At 36.5% G+C, this 14,177-nt stretch overlaps 1 protein-coding gene across 1 annotated transcript in view; it reads right to left on the reverse strand.

The window, feature by feature from the left end:
- Positions 1–8,172: 8,172 nt before the first annotated feature.
- Positions 8,173–14,177, reverse strand: part of LOC109407206 (zinc finger-containing ubiquitin peptidase 1) — a 35,392-nt gene continuing 29,387 nt past the window's right edge. Inside the window, exons 5-8 of the mRNA XM_029859005.2 lie at positions 13,397–13,745; positions 13,091–13,302; positions 12,386–12,528; positions 8,173–9,163 (exon numbers count right to left, since the gene is read on the reverse strand). Of these exons, the coding sequence (XP_029714865.1) occupies positions 12,484–12,528; positions 13,091–13,302; positions 13,397–13,745 (606 nt within the window). The 3' untranslated portion in view covers positions 8,173–9,163; positions 12,386–12,483. The remainder of the gene's footprint in view (positions 9,164–12,385; positions 12,529–13,090; positions 13,303–13,396; positions 13,746–14,177) is intronic.

Genomic DNA, 14,177 nt, shown 5'->3' on the forward strand with positions numbered 1-14,177 from the left:
ATTTTATAGAGGCATATTAAAATCTTCCCCTGTGTTATAGGGATAGGGATTTTTCGAAGCATCATCGTTCTTCTTCTTCTTCATGCAACATCAAATCACCAATTAGGGCCAGTCCTCAAGCTACGTAGACTCTTAGGGGAACGGGGGGGGGGGGGGGGGGGGCGCTATGCAATATATTGTAAGAAAAAACGAACTGGTCCTAATTAGTTCCTTTCCTTTCAATCTTTTTATACAGTTGCTTAAACATATTCAAAAAATTGGGTACTTAAGCTTAAAAGAAAATTAAAGATATTTTTCTGTGATTTGCTAGGTCATTCAAAGGGATCAGTGAATCAAAATTCAGCCATCGCGCAACTATAATGCCAATGTCGCAACATGTATTTGTTGCGACAATCCACCCAATGCGACATAAGTTTGTCCCTACTTGAAAGTAATAGGATAAACATCGTATACCACGAGAAGATTTTCAAGCCTTGCATTGCAATTTTCGAACGGTAACTTCGAGTCGGTAAACACTGCAACTCTGTTGAAGATCTATCATCATACAGTTTCGACTTTGGGTTATTTATAATTGATTATTCACGAGTTGAAAAGTACGCAACAAATTCAGCTTCCGTTTTGTTTGTCTGCAAGATAGATTAACACGGAAGGCCGAATCACGAAAGGCCGAATGTAACGAAAGGCCAAATGTAACGAAAGGCCGAATAACGACGCACATTAACTCGGTTTCCGTTTATATAAGTATATAAGGGTTGTTTAAGGGTTGTTTAAGCATTTTAAATATTGCGGATTTTTAGAAAAATTTCCACTCTGCGGTAGCCGCCGAGTTCTACCGCAGCTGTCAAAGTCCTACCGCAGGCTTGAAAATCATCCTATCATTGAAACTGAAGGCCAAATCAAAGCATGCTTGCAGGGTGAATTGAACTGAAAACCAACAACAAACAATGATCATCGGCGTCGTATCCAAGGCTATTCAAGGCATCGCTAGAGCTCGCTAGGGTAGATCGATGATACCTCAGTGAAAATCAGTAGTCTGACAGCTGCGGTAGCTTTTCGATCTACCGGTAAAAGGAAAGTTTTCTCTAAATTAGCAATATAACATCAAGTTTAATAGTTGTAATTTGTTAGTAATCCTACTCCAACGCCAACGTATAATGCACATATCGTCCCCTTAATGCTAGAACTAGGTAATTTGTTTACATCTGAACATACACCACAATACACAAAAGTTTTTCGCTTGAAACTACAAAAACACATGATGAATCTTCTTTTAAGACCAACAAAGTGATTTTTTTATAGTACTTCCCAAAACGAGTTACCTAGTTCTAGTATTAAGGAGCCGATATATATATATGAATCATACGGCGTAGCCGCATGGAGGAGGCGGCAGAAGGCCGCCGAAGTATCCGATACCTGACGCACCGCATCGATTCGAGTTTAAGGGAAACAGCAGTTCCTAAAGTATGCTAGGTACCGTCAGTGTACCAGTAGCCGCTCATGACCCAATAGCCGCTCACTGTTGCAAAAAACAAGTTTTCACGCATAAATACCCCCTTTTCGTCGCTGATATTCTTGGACAATATAAATCAAATGAGAGCAAAGCCATTTTATTCAATACTAGCTGTCCCGGCAAACGTCGTTCTGCCTGCCTACTGTGTTTTTTGACATGCAGCTCCATAGGGACGTCCCCGGTGAAGTCATCTGTATGGGAGCCCCCCGTTCCAGAGATCGGAGAGGTCCCGCACCAAGCTAAGAACCTTCCCCGGCCCCAAAAATACCCACATACAAAACTTCACACCATTCGGTCCAGTAGTTTTCGAATCCATAGCGGTCAGACAGACAGACAGACAGACAGACAGACAGAAATTCATTTTTATATATATAGATTTACCAAATAACATAAATTTTAAAAACAAAACAGTAGAATTTTTTGAGCGGCTATTGGACCCAAAAAAGCTGTAGGAAATTTTATGTGTTCCAATAACCGCTCACGCAAAAAAATACGTGAAAATTGTAATAACTGTCGATTTTAGTACACAGTGTATTCAATCACTATTATACACTCCCGCTGAACAGGAAAAAAATAATTGTAAAAACCTAAGAGTTGCAAAAAAAATCATTTTTCCGCAAAAGTCTATTTAAAAGATGGCATACATTTGTCCGTGAGCGGAATTAGGACCACTTTGGTCTCACACAAATTGTAATAAAATCATACTTTTATGAAAAATTCTACATAAGTCTTGTTTTGTATCTGATTGTACTTAGATTAAACTAACTTAAAATGCAAAAACATTACAAATTGGCTTACCAGTCATTTAACAGATGATGTTTTTCTGCAAAACTGGCCTTAGATGAGCGGAATCTGGTACCCTGATGGTACAACGCGAACACAAGTTATTAGGGGTACTCACTAAACAGATTAAATTGCTGCGTAAGCCATGATTTTCTGCTTATTTGAAATGTTTCATGATATTGCGAATGAAATAATCAAAGATCGCGACGTTTTATCAGTTTAATCAGTTTACGCTGTTAAGTGAATCCCCCTATTATCTTTGTTTAAGTCCGACGAGCGTTGTTGTACGTACGTAGTTGTTCAGCCAGATATTTGACCTTCCTATCATAGATGTGGTGCCGTTTATAAGCATACATCCCATTCACTTATCATTATCCATGTCACATTTGAAGAACGGCAATTCCAATTTTTAAAGAGATTTGAGTAGCAAAATGAATCTACCTATGTTTGTTTTTCTTATAGATATATTTGGTAAAAGTTATGGAAAGGAAAGAGTTAAGCAATAAATTACTACTTTTTAATTCGGCTTTTCCACCTTTTGTTACATTCCGCCTTCCGCTACCTTCAGCTTTTTGTTACCTTCGGATTCGGACTTTCGTGCTTTAGTCCCGTTTTAAAATTGACATACAGCGCTATAGGAGAAGTCCCCCGCAATTTCATTTGTATGGAAGCCCTCTTTCCAAAACCCCTCATACGAATTTTCAAGCCGATCGGTTCTGTCGTTTTTGAGTCAGACAGACAGACAGACACAAATTCATTTTTATATTATCGTCGCAGCACCAAATCAAAGTCGCGACTCATGCGACATGCGGGAAAAATTTGAACCAATTATTGGCATTGCGCATCATTCAGCTAATTAAGAGTTACGATATATTATGCACACATAATTTATAATGCCGAATCTCGGTTTACGTATGCCGAGATATGCACAGCCGACTAGTCAGCTAAATGGTTCTATGAAATCTCAGCTGATAAATGCCGAGAATCAGTATAACATGCCTAGTTACCAAGCAACATACCAGATTGTTAGCTGAGTCTTGGTGAGTAAAACTAAGTGTGTGCACTCATGCAAATCGAATTGCGACGCATAAAAGTGGGTAAAAACTCAATTTTCGCATCCCAGGTCACTTCGGATTTCAACCAAAAGCTTATAATATATGTAGAAATATAGGTACCAGAAGTTACATCAGATTCAATAAGTTTGTTGAAAATTCCTCAAAATGATTAGGGTAAGAAATCAAACTTTGAACTAGTCAAATTGTAATTTTAATTTGAACCATTTCGAAATTCATTAAAACGACGTACTTTTCAGGCAAATATTGTCTCGAAAAAGATGTTAAACAGCTTTCCGTAATATAACCTGATAAAATGGACTTTAAAAGCATTGAAAAAAGCGTTTTTGTCATGGAAAACAGGCAATTGAAAAATCACTGTGATTTCACCCATTTCCTCCAAGAGAAAGCACATTTTCGGTGCACTCGTACAGCTCATTCATTGTAGCACACGCAATATGTGAACACGTCAAATGAAAGCTTATTTATTGTAGAATCGACCAACCGAATAATATTCCGCATTATTTGTCATAAAATTATCAAATTTAAGTGATTCTTACTTAGAGAATGTTATCTAAGTTGAACCATTCGTAATCTAAATTTGAACTAGTAAACGGGGATGAGCTTCTAGTGTTGGCCTGTTGATTGCGCTAGTGGTTGCTTTGTTTACTCTTGGGGGATGAAAAAATCCAAATTTATTTTCCAAATTCCTAAAGAATTTTGAACATTCTGAGTTGAGATTCCACTGCTTAATGAAAAATGGGTATGAGAATTAGCAGATTCATGTGATTTTTCATTGTTTAGCATGGAATTGGATGTTTTGTGAGTTGCTCGAGCTGCTGCTGCCAGTAGTTCAAATTAAGATTAAAATTGGTTCAAATTATGATTACGATGGTTCAAATTAAGATTAAAATCATTGTTGATGAAAAATCAAATATTTCAATGAAATTCGGTGCAAAAACAAACTTTTTACCATTTAACAGAAAGCTTATACCCGTGGCTTTCATGTACATACGATTTTGCCGTAGCAAATGATTTCCATGTGGGAGAAAAAATCACTTAAAATTTGCACTGCTTCAGAAAGCCGCAATTTGGTTCAAATTTTGATTACCTACCCTAGCCAAAATTTGAGAAATTTCATCAGGAAACATTTTTAGGAGTTCTTTAACAAAATAATCAAAGAACTTATATAGGATTTTTTATTTTCAGATTTCCCTGTAAGAATTCTTCCCTGCAGATTTTTTAGAAGTTCTTTAAACAGCAACTCCTCCTCCAGAACAAAAATTCAATTGAAAAACATATGTGTGATGAATTGAAAAAACGAAACAGCTCCAGAAGGAAATTTCTGAAGAAACCAGTGAAGAGAATTGTCAGACAAAAGAGGCACAAAACAAGCAACAAAGAAGGTGCAACGATTACTCTTTATCCCTACTCTGCCCGTAACTGCATAATTGTAACATTTGCATTTTTTGCCAATATTGAGTTAATACCGGGAATCATCTCCCAATCATCAGTACTTTCATCCACCCAAATGAACTTTTTAAGTTTGTTCTGCAAAATGTGAAACAAATACCAAGTCGTTTTGTCTCATTGGCTAAAATTTATGAATGTAACCGCATAACAATCACACTGGAAATACACACTGGTGTCAAAGCGTAATATCAATCATATTTTGGTCTGATTAATTTTTTAACCATTCGTCCAGCATAAAAGAAGAGCTGTAGAAAATTTCATTGCAAAAGGATGAATTTTAAATTACTGACCAGTGAAGAGAATTGTCAGACAAAAGAGGCACAAAACAAGCAACAAAGAAGGTGCGACGATTACTCTTTATCCCTACTGGTAACAGATAATGACATGATCTCGAAATTTTTTGTTGCAGACAAAACGGAAGCTGAATTTGTTGCGTACTTTTCAACTCGTGAATAATCAATCATTGCTAACACAAATTCGAAACTGTTTGATGATAGAGCTTCACCGAGTTGTAGTGTTTACCGACTCGAAGTTACCGCTCAAATATCGCAATGCAAGGCTTAAAAATCTCCAAACTCGTCGTGTACGATGTTAATCCCATTATTTTCAAGTTGGGACAAACTTATGTCGCATGGGTTTGTTTGTCGCAACAAATACAGGTTGCGACATTGTCATTATTGTTGCGCGATGGTTGAATTTTGATTCACTGTTACTGACAAATTTTTGAAATTTCGTATCGTCTCCATACTAGCGCATGTTGCAAACTTTAAACTCTATTTTGTACAATGCCTACTTTTGTCGAATGTGACTGTTATGCAGTTATGGGCAGTACTGGTAACAGATAATGACATGATCTCGAAATTTTTTGTTGCAGACAAAACGGGAGCTGAATTTGTTGCGTACTTTTCAACTCGTGAATAATCAATTATTGCTAACCCAAAGATGAAACTGTTTGATGATAGAGCTTCACCAGAGTTGCAGTGTTTAGCGACTCGAAGTTACCGTTCGAAAATCGCAATGCAAGGCTTAAAAATCTCTAAACTCGTGGTGTACGATGTTAATCCCATTATTTTCAAGTTGGGACAAACTTATGTCGCATGGGTTTGTTTGTCGCAACAAATACAGGTTGCGACATTGTCGTTATTGTTGCGCGATGGTTGAATTTTGATTCACTGGAAGAAACTCTAAAAGAAATATCTGAAAAAATACCTAGAGAAATTTCTGAAGAAACTCCTGAAAACTCCAGAAGAAACTACTAGAGGTCTACTCTTAGCACTCCTAGAACAATATTTGAACTTCTAGGGAAATGTTTGAAGCAAATACTAAAAAGATTACTGCAAAAACTCCAAGAGAAAACTCTGACGAACAACGAGAAGTTAAACAACTCATGTAGAAATTTCTCTAGGGATCTCTAATGAAATTCCAGAGGGAGCTTTCGTAGAAACTTCAGTAGGAGTTCCTGTAGAAGTACCTGAATAACAGAACCGTCGACGAATGTCTCGTGGAAAATTGCTCGCAACGACAGCTTGCGCACGACGCCGTGGTCTTTATCACCGGGCCAGAGGCGGAAGATCTGAAAAGACCACTGCGGCATACCATAGACAATTAGTCTGTTTGGGCTGTAAAGCTGGGTATCGAATCCACCCCGGAGAAAACTGAGTTAGTTGTATTTTCTAGTCTGTCTTTATTTTTCTGGAAGCGTGATCCAGCCGATCTAGGTGCCGATAATCTCAAGATATAAACAATTAACGATAGTGTATTTTTATTTTGTTATTGCTCACTTGTCATAAGCTTAAAATAAGAAGATCCGGTGCGCTGGTTTGCGTTTTCATGAAATTTGTACGTTTAAAATCGTGAGTAGGCCGAAAAGTCGGCCATTGTGGAAATGGTAATGAGATTGTCCTTCATGAGCTTCAACGCCGCCCATGAACTTCAAAGTCCTTGCTCAGTATGTGTCGCAGAATAGGGAGCAATCGGTGAAGTACTAGATTGAAAGTAGTGAGCTGGATTTTTGTATGGTGTTATGATCAATTCTTCATTTCTGCTATGAAATGGTGCAAACAGCGTGGATATTATGATTTCTTGATTAATTTGATGCTGATTGAGCAAAAGTATGGGTAACTGTGTTGTATTATTTTTTCTTGCAACTTCCGTTGAACTAGGTGATGTCACGGTACCTGCGAGAAGTACTGAAAACATTTCTTAAGTATGGGAGTATTTTTAGAAAAAAAATCCCTGCAGCAACTTTCGGAGAAATTTTTACAAAAATTATTGGGGGAATGTCTAATGCAACTGCTGGGTAAAATGTTGAAAAAAATCTCTTAATTCCTGAATAAACTCACAAAATAATTCCTGAAAGAAAGTGCAGCAATTCCTTAAAAAATCGTGGAAAAAATTTTGGAGATTTTCTTAGATGGATTCTACAGGAACTTCTGGAAAGATTTTAAGAAACTCCTGGTGGAAATCTTTAACGAGTTCCATAAGAAAATGCTTGGAGTAATTCATAAAGGAACTCTTGAAGAGTTGATACAGTGATGACTACTGTAATGAGGGATTTATACACTATTGCTAACTTCTGAAGTAATGGATAGCATAAGACTTGAAACAATTCCTTAAAGAGAAAGTTTCTCTTTCTGAACTCGCGGAGGACGAAAAAAATCCCAATTAGAATAGAGCTTATAATCTGACCTCACATTGGAAAAGAGCATGCTGCTAACAGAACTAAGAAAATTACTTCCAATTTCAATTTAGAGCTTAAGTTAGAATATTGTGTGTGAAGACATACGACACACGTGCCGTGTGAAAACATTTGAAAATCCCTGTATGCCGACAAACATTCTGTGCCTCAGTTGGGATGAGAGGAAACATATTTTTTTACTGTCCAGCTCTATTCAGTCATCCAGACTCATTTTTTCCATCTCATACCTTCCTACTTCCTCCTAAACTGTAGTTCATACACAATTTTCGAAATTTGTTTGGATCGTACACTTTGACCAGGCAGAACCACCCCCAAGTCAACGTTGGGGCCATCCATTAAGTACGTCATGGTCCTAGGAGAGAGGGGGGGGGGGTTGTGAAAGAGTGACAAGCAATGTTTTAAGCATATGAACGGGTCCATGTTGGAATCACTTCAAAACAAAGTCTAGAGTTTTAATAAATAGTGTTTTTTTCTCCCACATTAGTCCTGCCAAATTCATTTTATCCTCTGGGGTCATTCGAGACGTTCTAGGTATAACATCTCAATCATCATGGAGAATGAAATAATAGGATCTATGATGGTAACAATGCATTCAAACAATCATAGGCCCTTCCCTTTCCACGAGTTTGAACAACTATTCTATGCCAAATCATTGCAAATTTGCTATTTTTTTCGAAATCAGTGAAAAAAATAGTTGCACCTCTCTAGCACTGCGTGAACCTAACATAACAGAAAATACGACAGCTGAATTCACGTCTATTATAAAGTGAAATTGGATTGAAATGTTATGAAATCGAGAATGAAACTAAATCATCGAACAAAACAGGTCACAACATGGAGGATTGTCGAATTGTTATATAATTTGGAATTAATAGGTACAGCTTTTTAGCTATCAATGACAACAATTCAAATAACAGAAGCTATGCTTCTATGACGTAGGGAACTATTACAATTACATAATTTTCTACAGAAATAAGCTTAATAACCAACACAAAAAGAGTTTTGGTTTAGACTATCATTAGAGAAACTATTATAATAATCGAACTCGACGTCATAGCTTCAGTGAATTAGATTCACTACCTTATTTTTAAGCTACACCTAGGGCATGATCAACGATAAAATCTGCTAGTTGCAATAAACCGAAATCTAGATAATCGAAATTCTAGATCTAGAAACATATTTGTTACCATGTATGGAACTCTTACGACGACATTGCTCTTCACTTGAAGGCAAATATGTTTTATGGCTGTTTCTACATGGTAGGTTGAGCAGTAACTAATCTCTTACATTTACAAACTATATGTATTGAATTTGGGATCGATGTGCTGAAACTAAAAGTGAGAACTGGAAATATTTGAATCATAACGACCAAATAAATCAACAGTAAAGCGATAAAGAGTATCTGATTACAGCTCGAGTTTGTGCTATTACTATGAAGTGTGAAATAGTTTATTGCAGTATTGGTTTAGAATTAGACTAATTGAGTTAGGTGTCTCTGTGTGAGTGTACGTTCTTTTGTGATAGGTTTTGCTCTTGCTCTTTTGGGTTATAGTTATTTCTCTTTTAAGGTAAGTATTTCACTCCTGTTCTGTTCTAAATTGTAAGATATTTGTTTTTTTCCTATCGTCAATCTATATAAGGTTAGCTAACCCGAGCAGGGAATGAGAACAAACCTATAACAAATTGATAACTCATTTTGTTATTGATAACAAAATGAAATCAAAACAAGTTTTCGTTTCGAATTGTTTTTATTTAATATCAAATTGAGATATCATTTTGTTATCATTTCAAAACCTCAATGATAACAAGATTTGATTTAAAAAATCCAAAATAAGGTTAATGTGCTTTCTTAACATTAATTATATTCACAAAATATTTGTTAAATGTACAGGGGATAGACAAAATGATCGAGACAGGCAAAATTTCCTCTTCTCAAAAAAATTTCAAATGGCTGTAACTCGCATGAACCTGCCGGGATGAACCTGCCTACGGCAGAAAATCCCAGAATAAAAAAAAGAAAAAAAAATGGCTGTAACTTTTCGAAAAGTGCATCAAATATTCTCAAATTTTCACTGTAAGTTGATCAACTATTTGTGTATCAATGGACAAAATTTGGAAAAGATCGGACTATTCTGCACGTAGTTATAAAGATTCTAAAAAAAGGTATAATTATCCGATAGCCAACATTCAGTTGTTATATCTTCGGATTCAATGAACCGAATGCAATGAAATTTTGTCCATTTATGACTTATATAATGAGCTTTGAAAACCTTTTGACTTAACTTAAAATTCTCAACACGGAAGAAAATTATAACGATAACATTATTTTTCTAATAAAACATCAAATTTTCTTAAATTTCAACATCGTTTCAAAATTTAAGATGCTAAGTATAGTTATTTAACGTTCCCTCTAATTGTCGTGAATGCAGATATGTTGTGAAAGAAAGTAACAACATAGTTGGCAATTCATTTAAAAAGTAATGAGATGCATATTAAAAATAGACCAATTTACTAAAAAATCATAATATTAATTGAACCGCTACAACTTTTTCTCTTGTTAATAATTTCAAGTTGAGCCAAACGTTTTTCAGAGCTCATTATATAAGCCATAAATAAACGAAATTTCATTGCATTCGGTTCATTGAATCCGGAGATATAAAAGCTCAAAGTTGGCTATCGAATAATTCTACCTTTTTCTAATGTGCTTATAACTTCGTGCAGAATAGCCCGATCATTTCCAAATTTTGTCATCTGATACACAAATAGTTGATTAACTTACAGTGAAAATTTGAGAATATTTGTTGTACTTTTAGAAAAGTTACAGCTAATTGGACATTTTTGAAAAATGAAAATTTTGCCTGTCCCGATCATTTTGTCTATCCCCTGTACCTGAGTATTGTATTTACATATTGACACAAAATTTTTAATTTGCTGATTCTGGGTAATGGTCATGCTATTGATTTAAGGTGAAGATATGACGAAGCCACACCTCGAATTTTCAAGAGATTTGTGCTTTTGAAAATTCAAGGTGTGGTTTCGTTCTATATTCACCTTAAATTGGCTTGAAATTTAATAAGTCTTTTTATGGTGACTGGGTAGGTTGTTCTCTTCGTTATGAGGGGTTTTCATCGGCCAAATTACCTGAAACTCAGCTCAGCTTGGTTGGGGAAGATTTGAGGCCAACGTTGAATTTCAAAAAGCCTTCCATAACGAAGAGAACAAAACTGCCCAGAATACCAAAGTTCCCCTATATCAGTCATTTCAATCTAAACATATTGCCAAATATTTTGAAATTTTATCTACAGGGTGATTATTTCTTCAGTGCTATATTTTAAAACTGCACCATTCGCACTTTCGTAAGGAAAAAACAAGAGTTCCACAGTACACCGAGTTTTCTCACACTTTAAGCCGTTTGGCATAAAGTCATTTGGCATGATAGTCGTTTGGCATTATAGACGATTGGTATAGTGTTCCTTTCTAAAGTTTTCTCCCGTGAAAAAGGATTCATTGTAGCTCCGTACCAAAATGATGAATCCCGTGATGTTTGATACAGTTTTGAAAATAACACAGATCATGCATGAAAATGATGAATGCCATTTCACTTATTGTTATGTCAAACGGCCATTTTTCCGAACGACTTTTTTGTCAGATTATGCCATTTGCCCATTATGCCAAAAATAATTAATGTAGTAATAGTTTGTATCGAGTTGCAACAATCTAGTTTTGCAACGAGTTCCATACAAAATTTAATGCAATGATTTTTTTTATTATACATCTAATTTGAGTTGCACAATGTTCATAATGCAACTCAAATGCAACTCATTTCAATTGCATAATGAACCAGTACGGAAAAGTTTGTCATTATAATACTAAAATGAGTAATATAAAATAGAAATTACGATACTGAATTCCTTAAAATATGTTTCCAATCGGATACCTTATTTTTTCAATGTCATCATTTTTCCCCGGATAACGAAGGAAAGAGCTGAAAAGCCGAATGCGACTCAATTCGTTGCTCGATGTCATTCAATTTCAGTCCCGATGTCTGTGGCTCTGGAATGTCGTGAACTACATATACCGCATTTAGTTCACCACTGGACTGCGAACTGCGGCTTCATAAGTGCGAAAACGTAAATAAAAGTGCGCGATTGCATCAAATCAGGTTGATGTCTTCAGCGCACTATTTCTTCAATCTATGGTGAACAAGTGCTCTGAAGACACCGAGTTGATTTGATGCAATCGCGCACTTTTATTAGCGTTTTCGCACTCGTGAAAACTAGTGCGATAGTCCAGTGGTGAACTAAATGCGCTATATGTTTTCGTGTTTTATTACATATCTATGAGGATATCACATCCGACTTCCATACATTTTTTCTTCATTTAGGCACCAAGTTAGAAATGACTGTTAATGAATTGTTAATGTTAAAATCGATAATACTACGCCGTCAATAGGGGTCATATTCTGATGATATCGTATCAACAAAACAAGTGTTCAATCACGAGATTCTTCTGAATTAACAAAATATCATTTAAATTTTTTCTTATTCATGTAAATTAATGCCTAATAAAATATCAAAATGAATACTAAATTTGTTATTAATTTTTAGTTATTACCCTATGGATTTGATAACTCCCTGAGAACTGTGTAAGATATCAAGTCGTAAAATGTGGATAACAAAATAAGATATCAATTTGTTATCAATGAGAACTCATTCTGTTTTCAATTTGATATTCCAGTACATTATTTTGTTATCATTTTTGTTATGTTAACACTTAAGTCATACAAAATGAAAACTCACGTTGTTATCAAAATTCGTGATATCTAAATAACTCAATTTGTTTTCAATTAGTTCTCATTCCCTGCTCGGGAAGTTGGTTTTTTGTTTGTTCTAGACTAGGTAAAAAGAATTGGTAAATTCTTAAAATAGCGCAACTCGAACATAGATCAGGTAAACGACTACAGCACGTCAACGGTCCGGAGGAATTCTATGGGACCGCAAAACTTTACTCGCCTAGAAGTAGGAAATTTGAAGAATGAAAAAGAACGCTGTACTAGTAACTGCTAGTATCGTAAAATGGAATATCAAGAAATCGTAGGATGTTGAAGATTTACAATGATCGATACAGAATTCTCCGAAACTAACGGTGCGTATGCTCAGTGTTTCCTTATGCGCAATCTCGATAAAAAATCTCCAGGAATCAGCCAAGCACACTCACTGTTTTCTTTAGTCTCAGAAAATGCACTCCCGGTAAAGAAATTTCCGAAATCAGTCGCGCACATGGTCACTGTTCACTTTTTGTGTAGAACACCCGAAAAGTATTTGCATCAAGTATCAGAAGGTCGGCTACAGAGGCACGTTATCGTCCATTTGGGACATGTATGCCATTTTGCATAGTTGCAACAATCATATACATGGCCAGATTTTGATGATCGGACACTGAATATGATTGATGGTATCAATCAGTGCGAATGTTTTTTTTGCGTTCCACGATTTCCCTGATACTCCATTTTACAGTAAGTGCTACAATATGTCCTAAAATACGAAAATGAAAAGACAAAGAAGAACAACCTACCTGGTATTGCTCCTCCGTTTCGATGAGACCTTTAACGGCCACGACCTGATACTGGGGAGCTCGCATAGCGGCGGAGTTTTTCCGAATCAACCGAAGCGAATCCTGTGACGACCCAAGGGCCGCCACCTGGCGCGGACCGTGACTGGGATCTAACACCAACAGCGAAAGACCAGAGGTACGCTGTTCAATTCCAACAATTGTCCTCGAGTGACCTAAAAATAGTAACAGTCATTTTTGAAATAATGCTTTTGGAAACAACACTTTCTGAGAATTAGTATCAATCCTAAGAATGTCCTAGAACCTTACCTTGATGTTGCAGGTACAAAGGTGGCGTGTGGATCCTGGGTTCCTCGAAGTAACGCAACACCCAGTTGAACAGTTCCGGGTGACGTCCATCGGACGACGTTGGCCGATGGAAGTCCACCAACTCGCAGCGGATCCGGAGCCATGACAGGACGGTAACGATTTCCGTAGCACCAATCCACTTTCGGGTGTTGTACAGCTTGCAGCCCAGCTGCTCTGAACCCTGAATGTCGAATCCTTGCGCCCAGGCAGCTTCAACCATACGCTGCAATCGGGAGATGCTGGGCATTGCAGTGCGCGCCGGACCGTGCGATCCCCACGCCGAGTATAGAGCTTCGTTGTAGGCGGTGTTCTGTTCGAAGGCATAAATGTTCATGAAAATTTTACCCGAAGTTGTTTTCGTCGTTCGAAGTCCAATTCGTTCCCATATAGGATGCGGACACCGGTTTTGGCCAGTCTAAGGGAAATCATTTTTATAATAACAATCAATAATCCTAGGAAAACTACCAAGGTTTCGATCTATACTTTCTAAGAAAAATGCAGAAATTAAGGGTACTTGATTTATGTATTAAAAATTGACACTGGCCAAAATAGAAGCATTGCCGCAGTTTTGGCCTTATTCTTAACTTTGGTTTCTATTTTGGCCAATCACATGTATTTCTTATGGGAGTGGCCAAATTAGAAGCACCCTGTCCAAAATAGACATATGGGAGCTGATTTTTTTTCATTTTTTATTTTAATCAAAATGTTTAGTTTTCACAGCTGCAATCATCATACCTATTAT

This window comes from Aedes albopictus, chromosome 2, assembly GCF_035046485.1.
Source record: "Aedes albopictus strain Foshan chromosome 2, AalbF5, whole genome shotgun sequence".
NCBI classification, from domain to species: domain Eukaryota; kingdom Metazoa; phylum Arthropoda; class Insecta; order Diptera; family Culicidae; genus Aedes; species Aedes albopictus.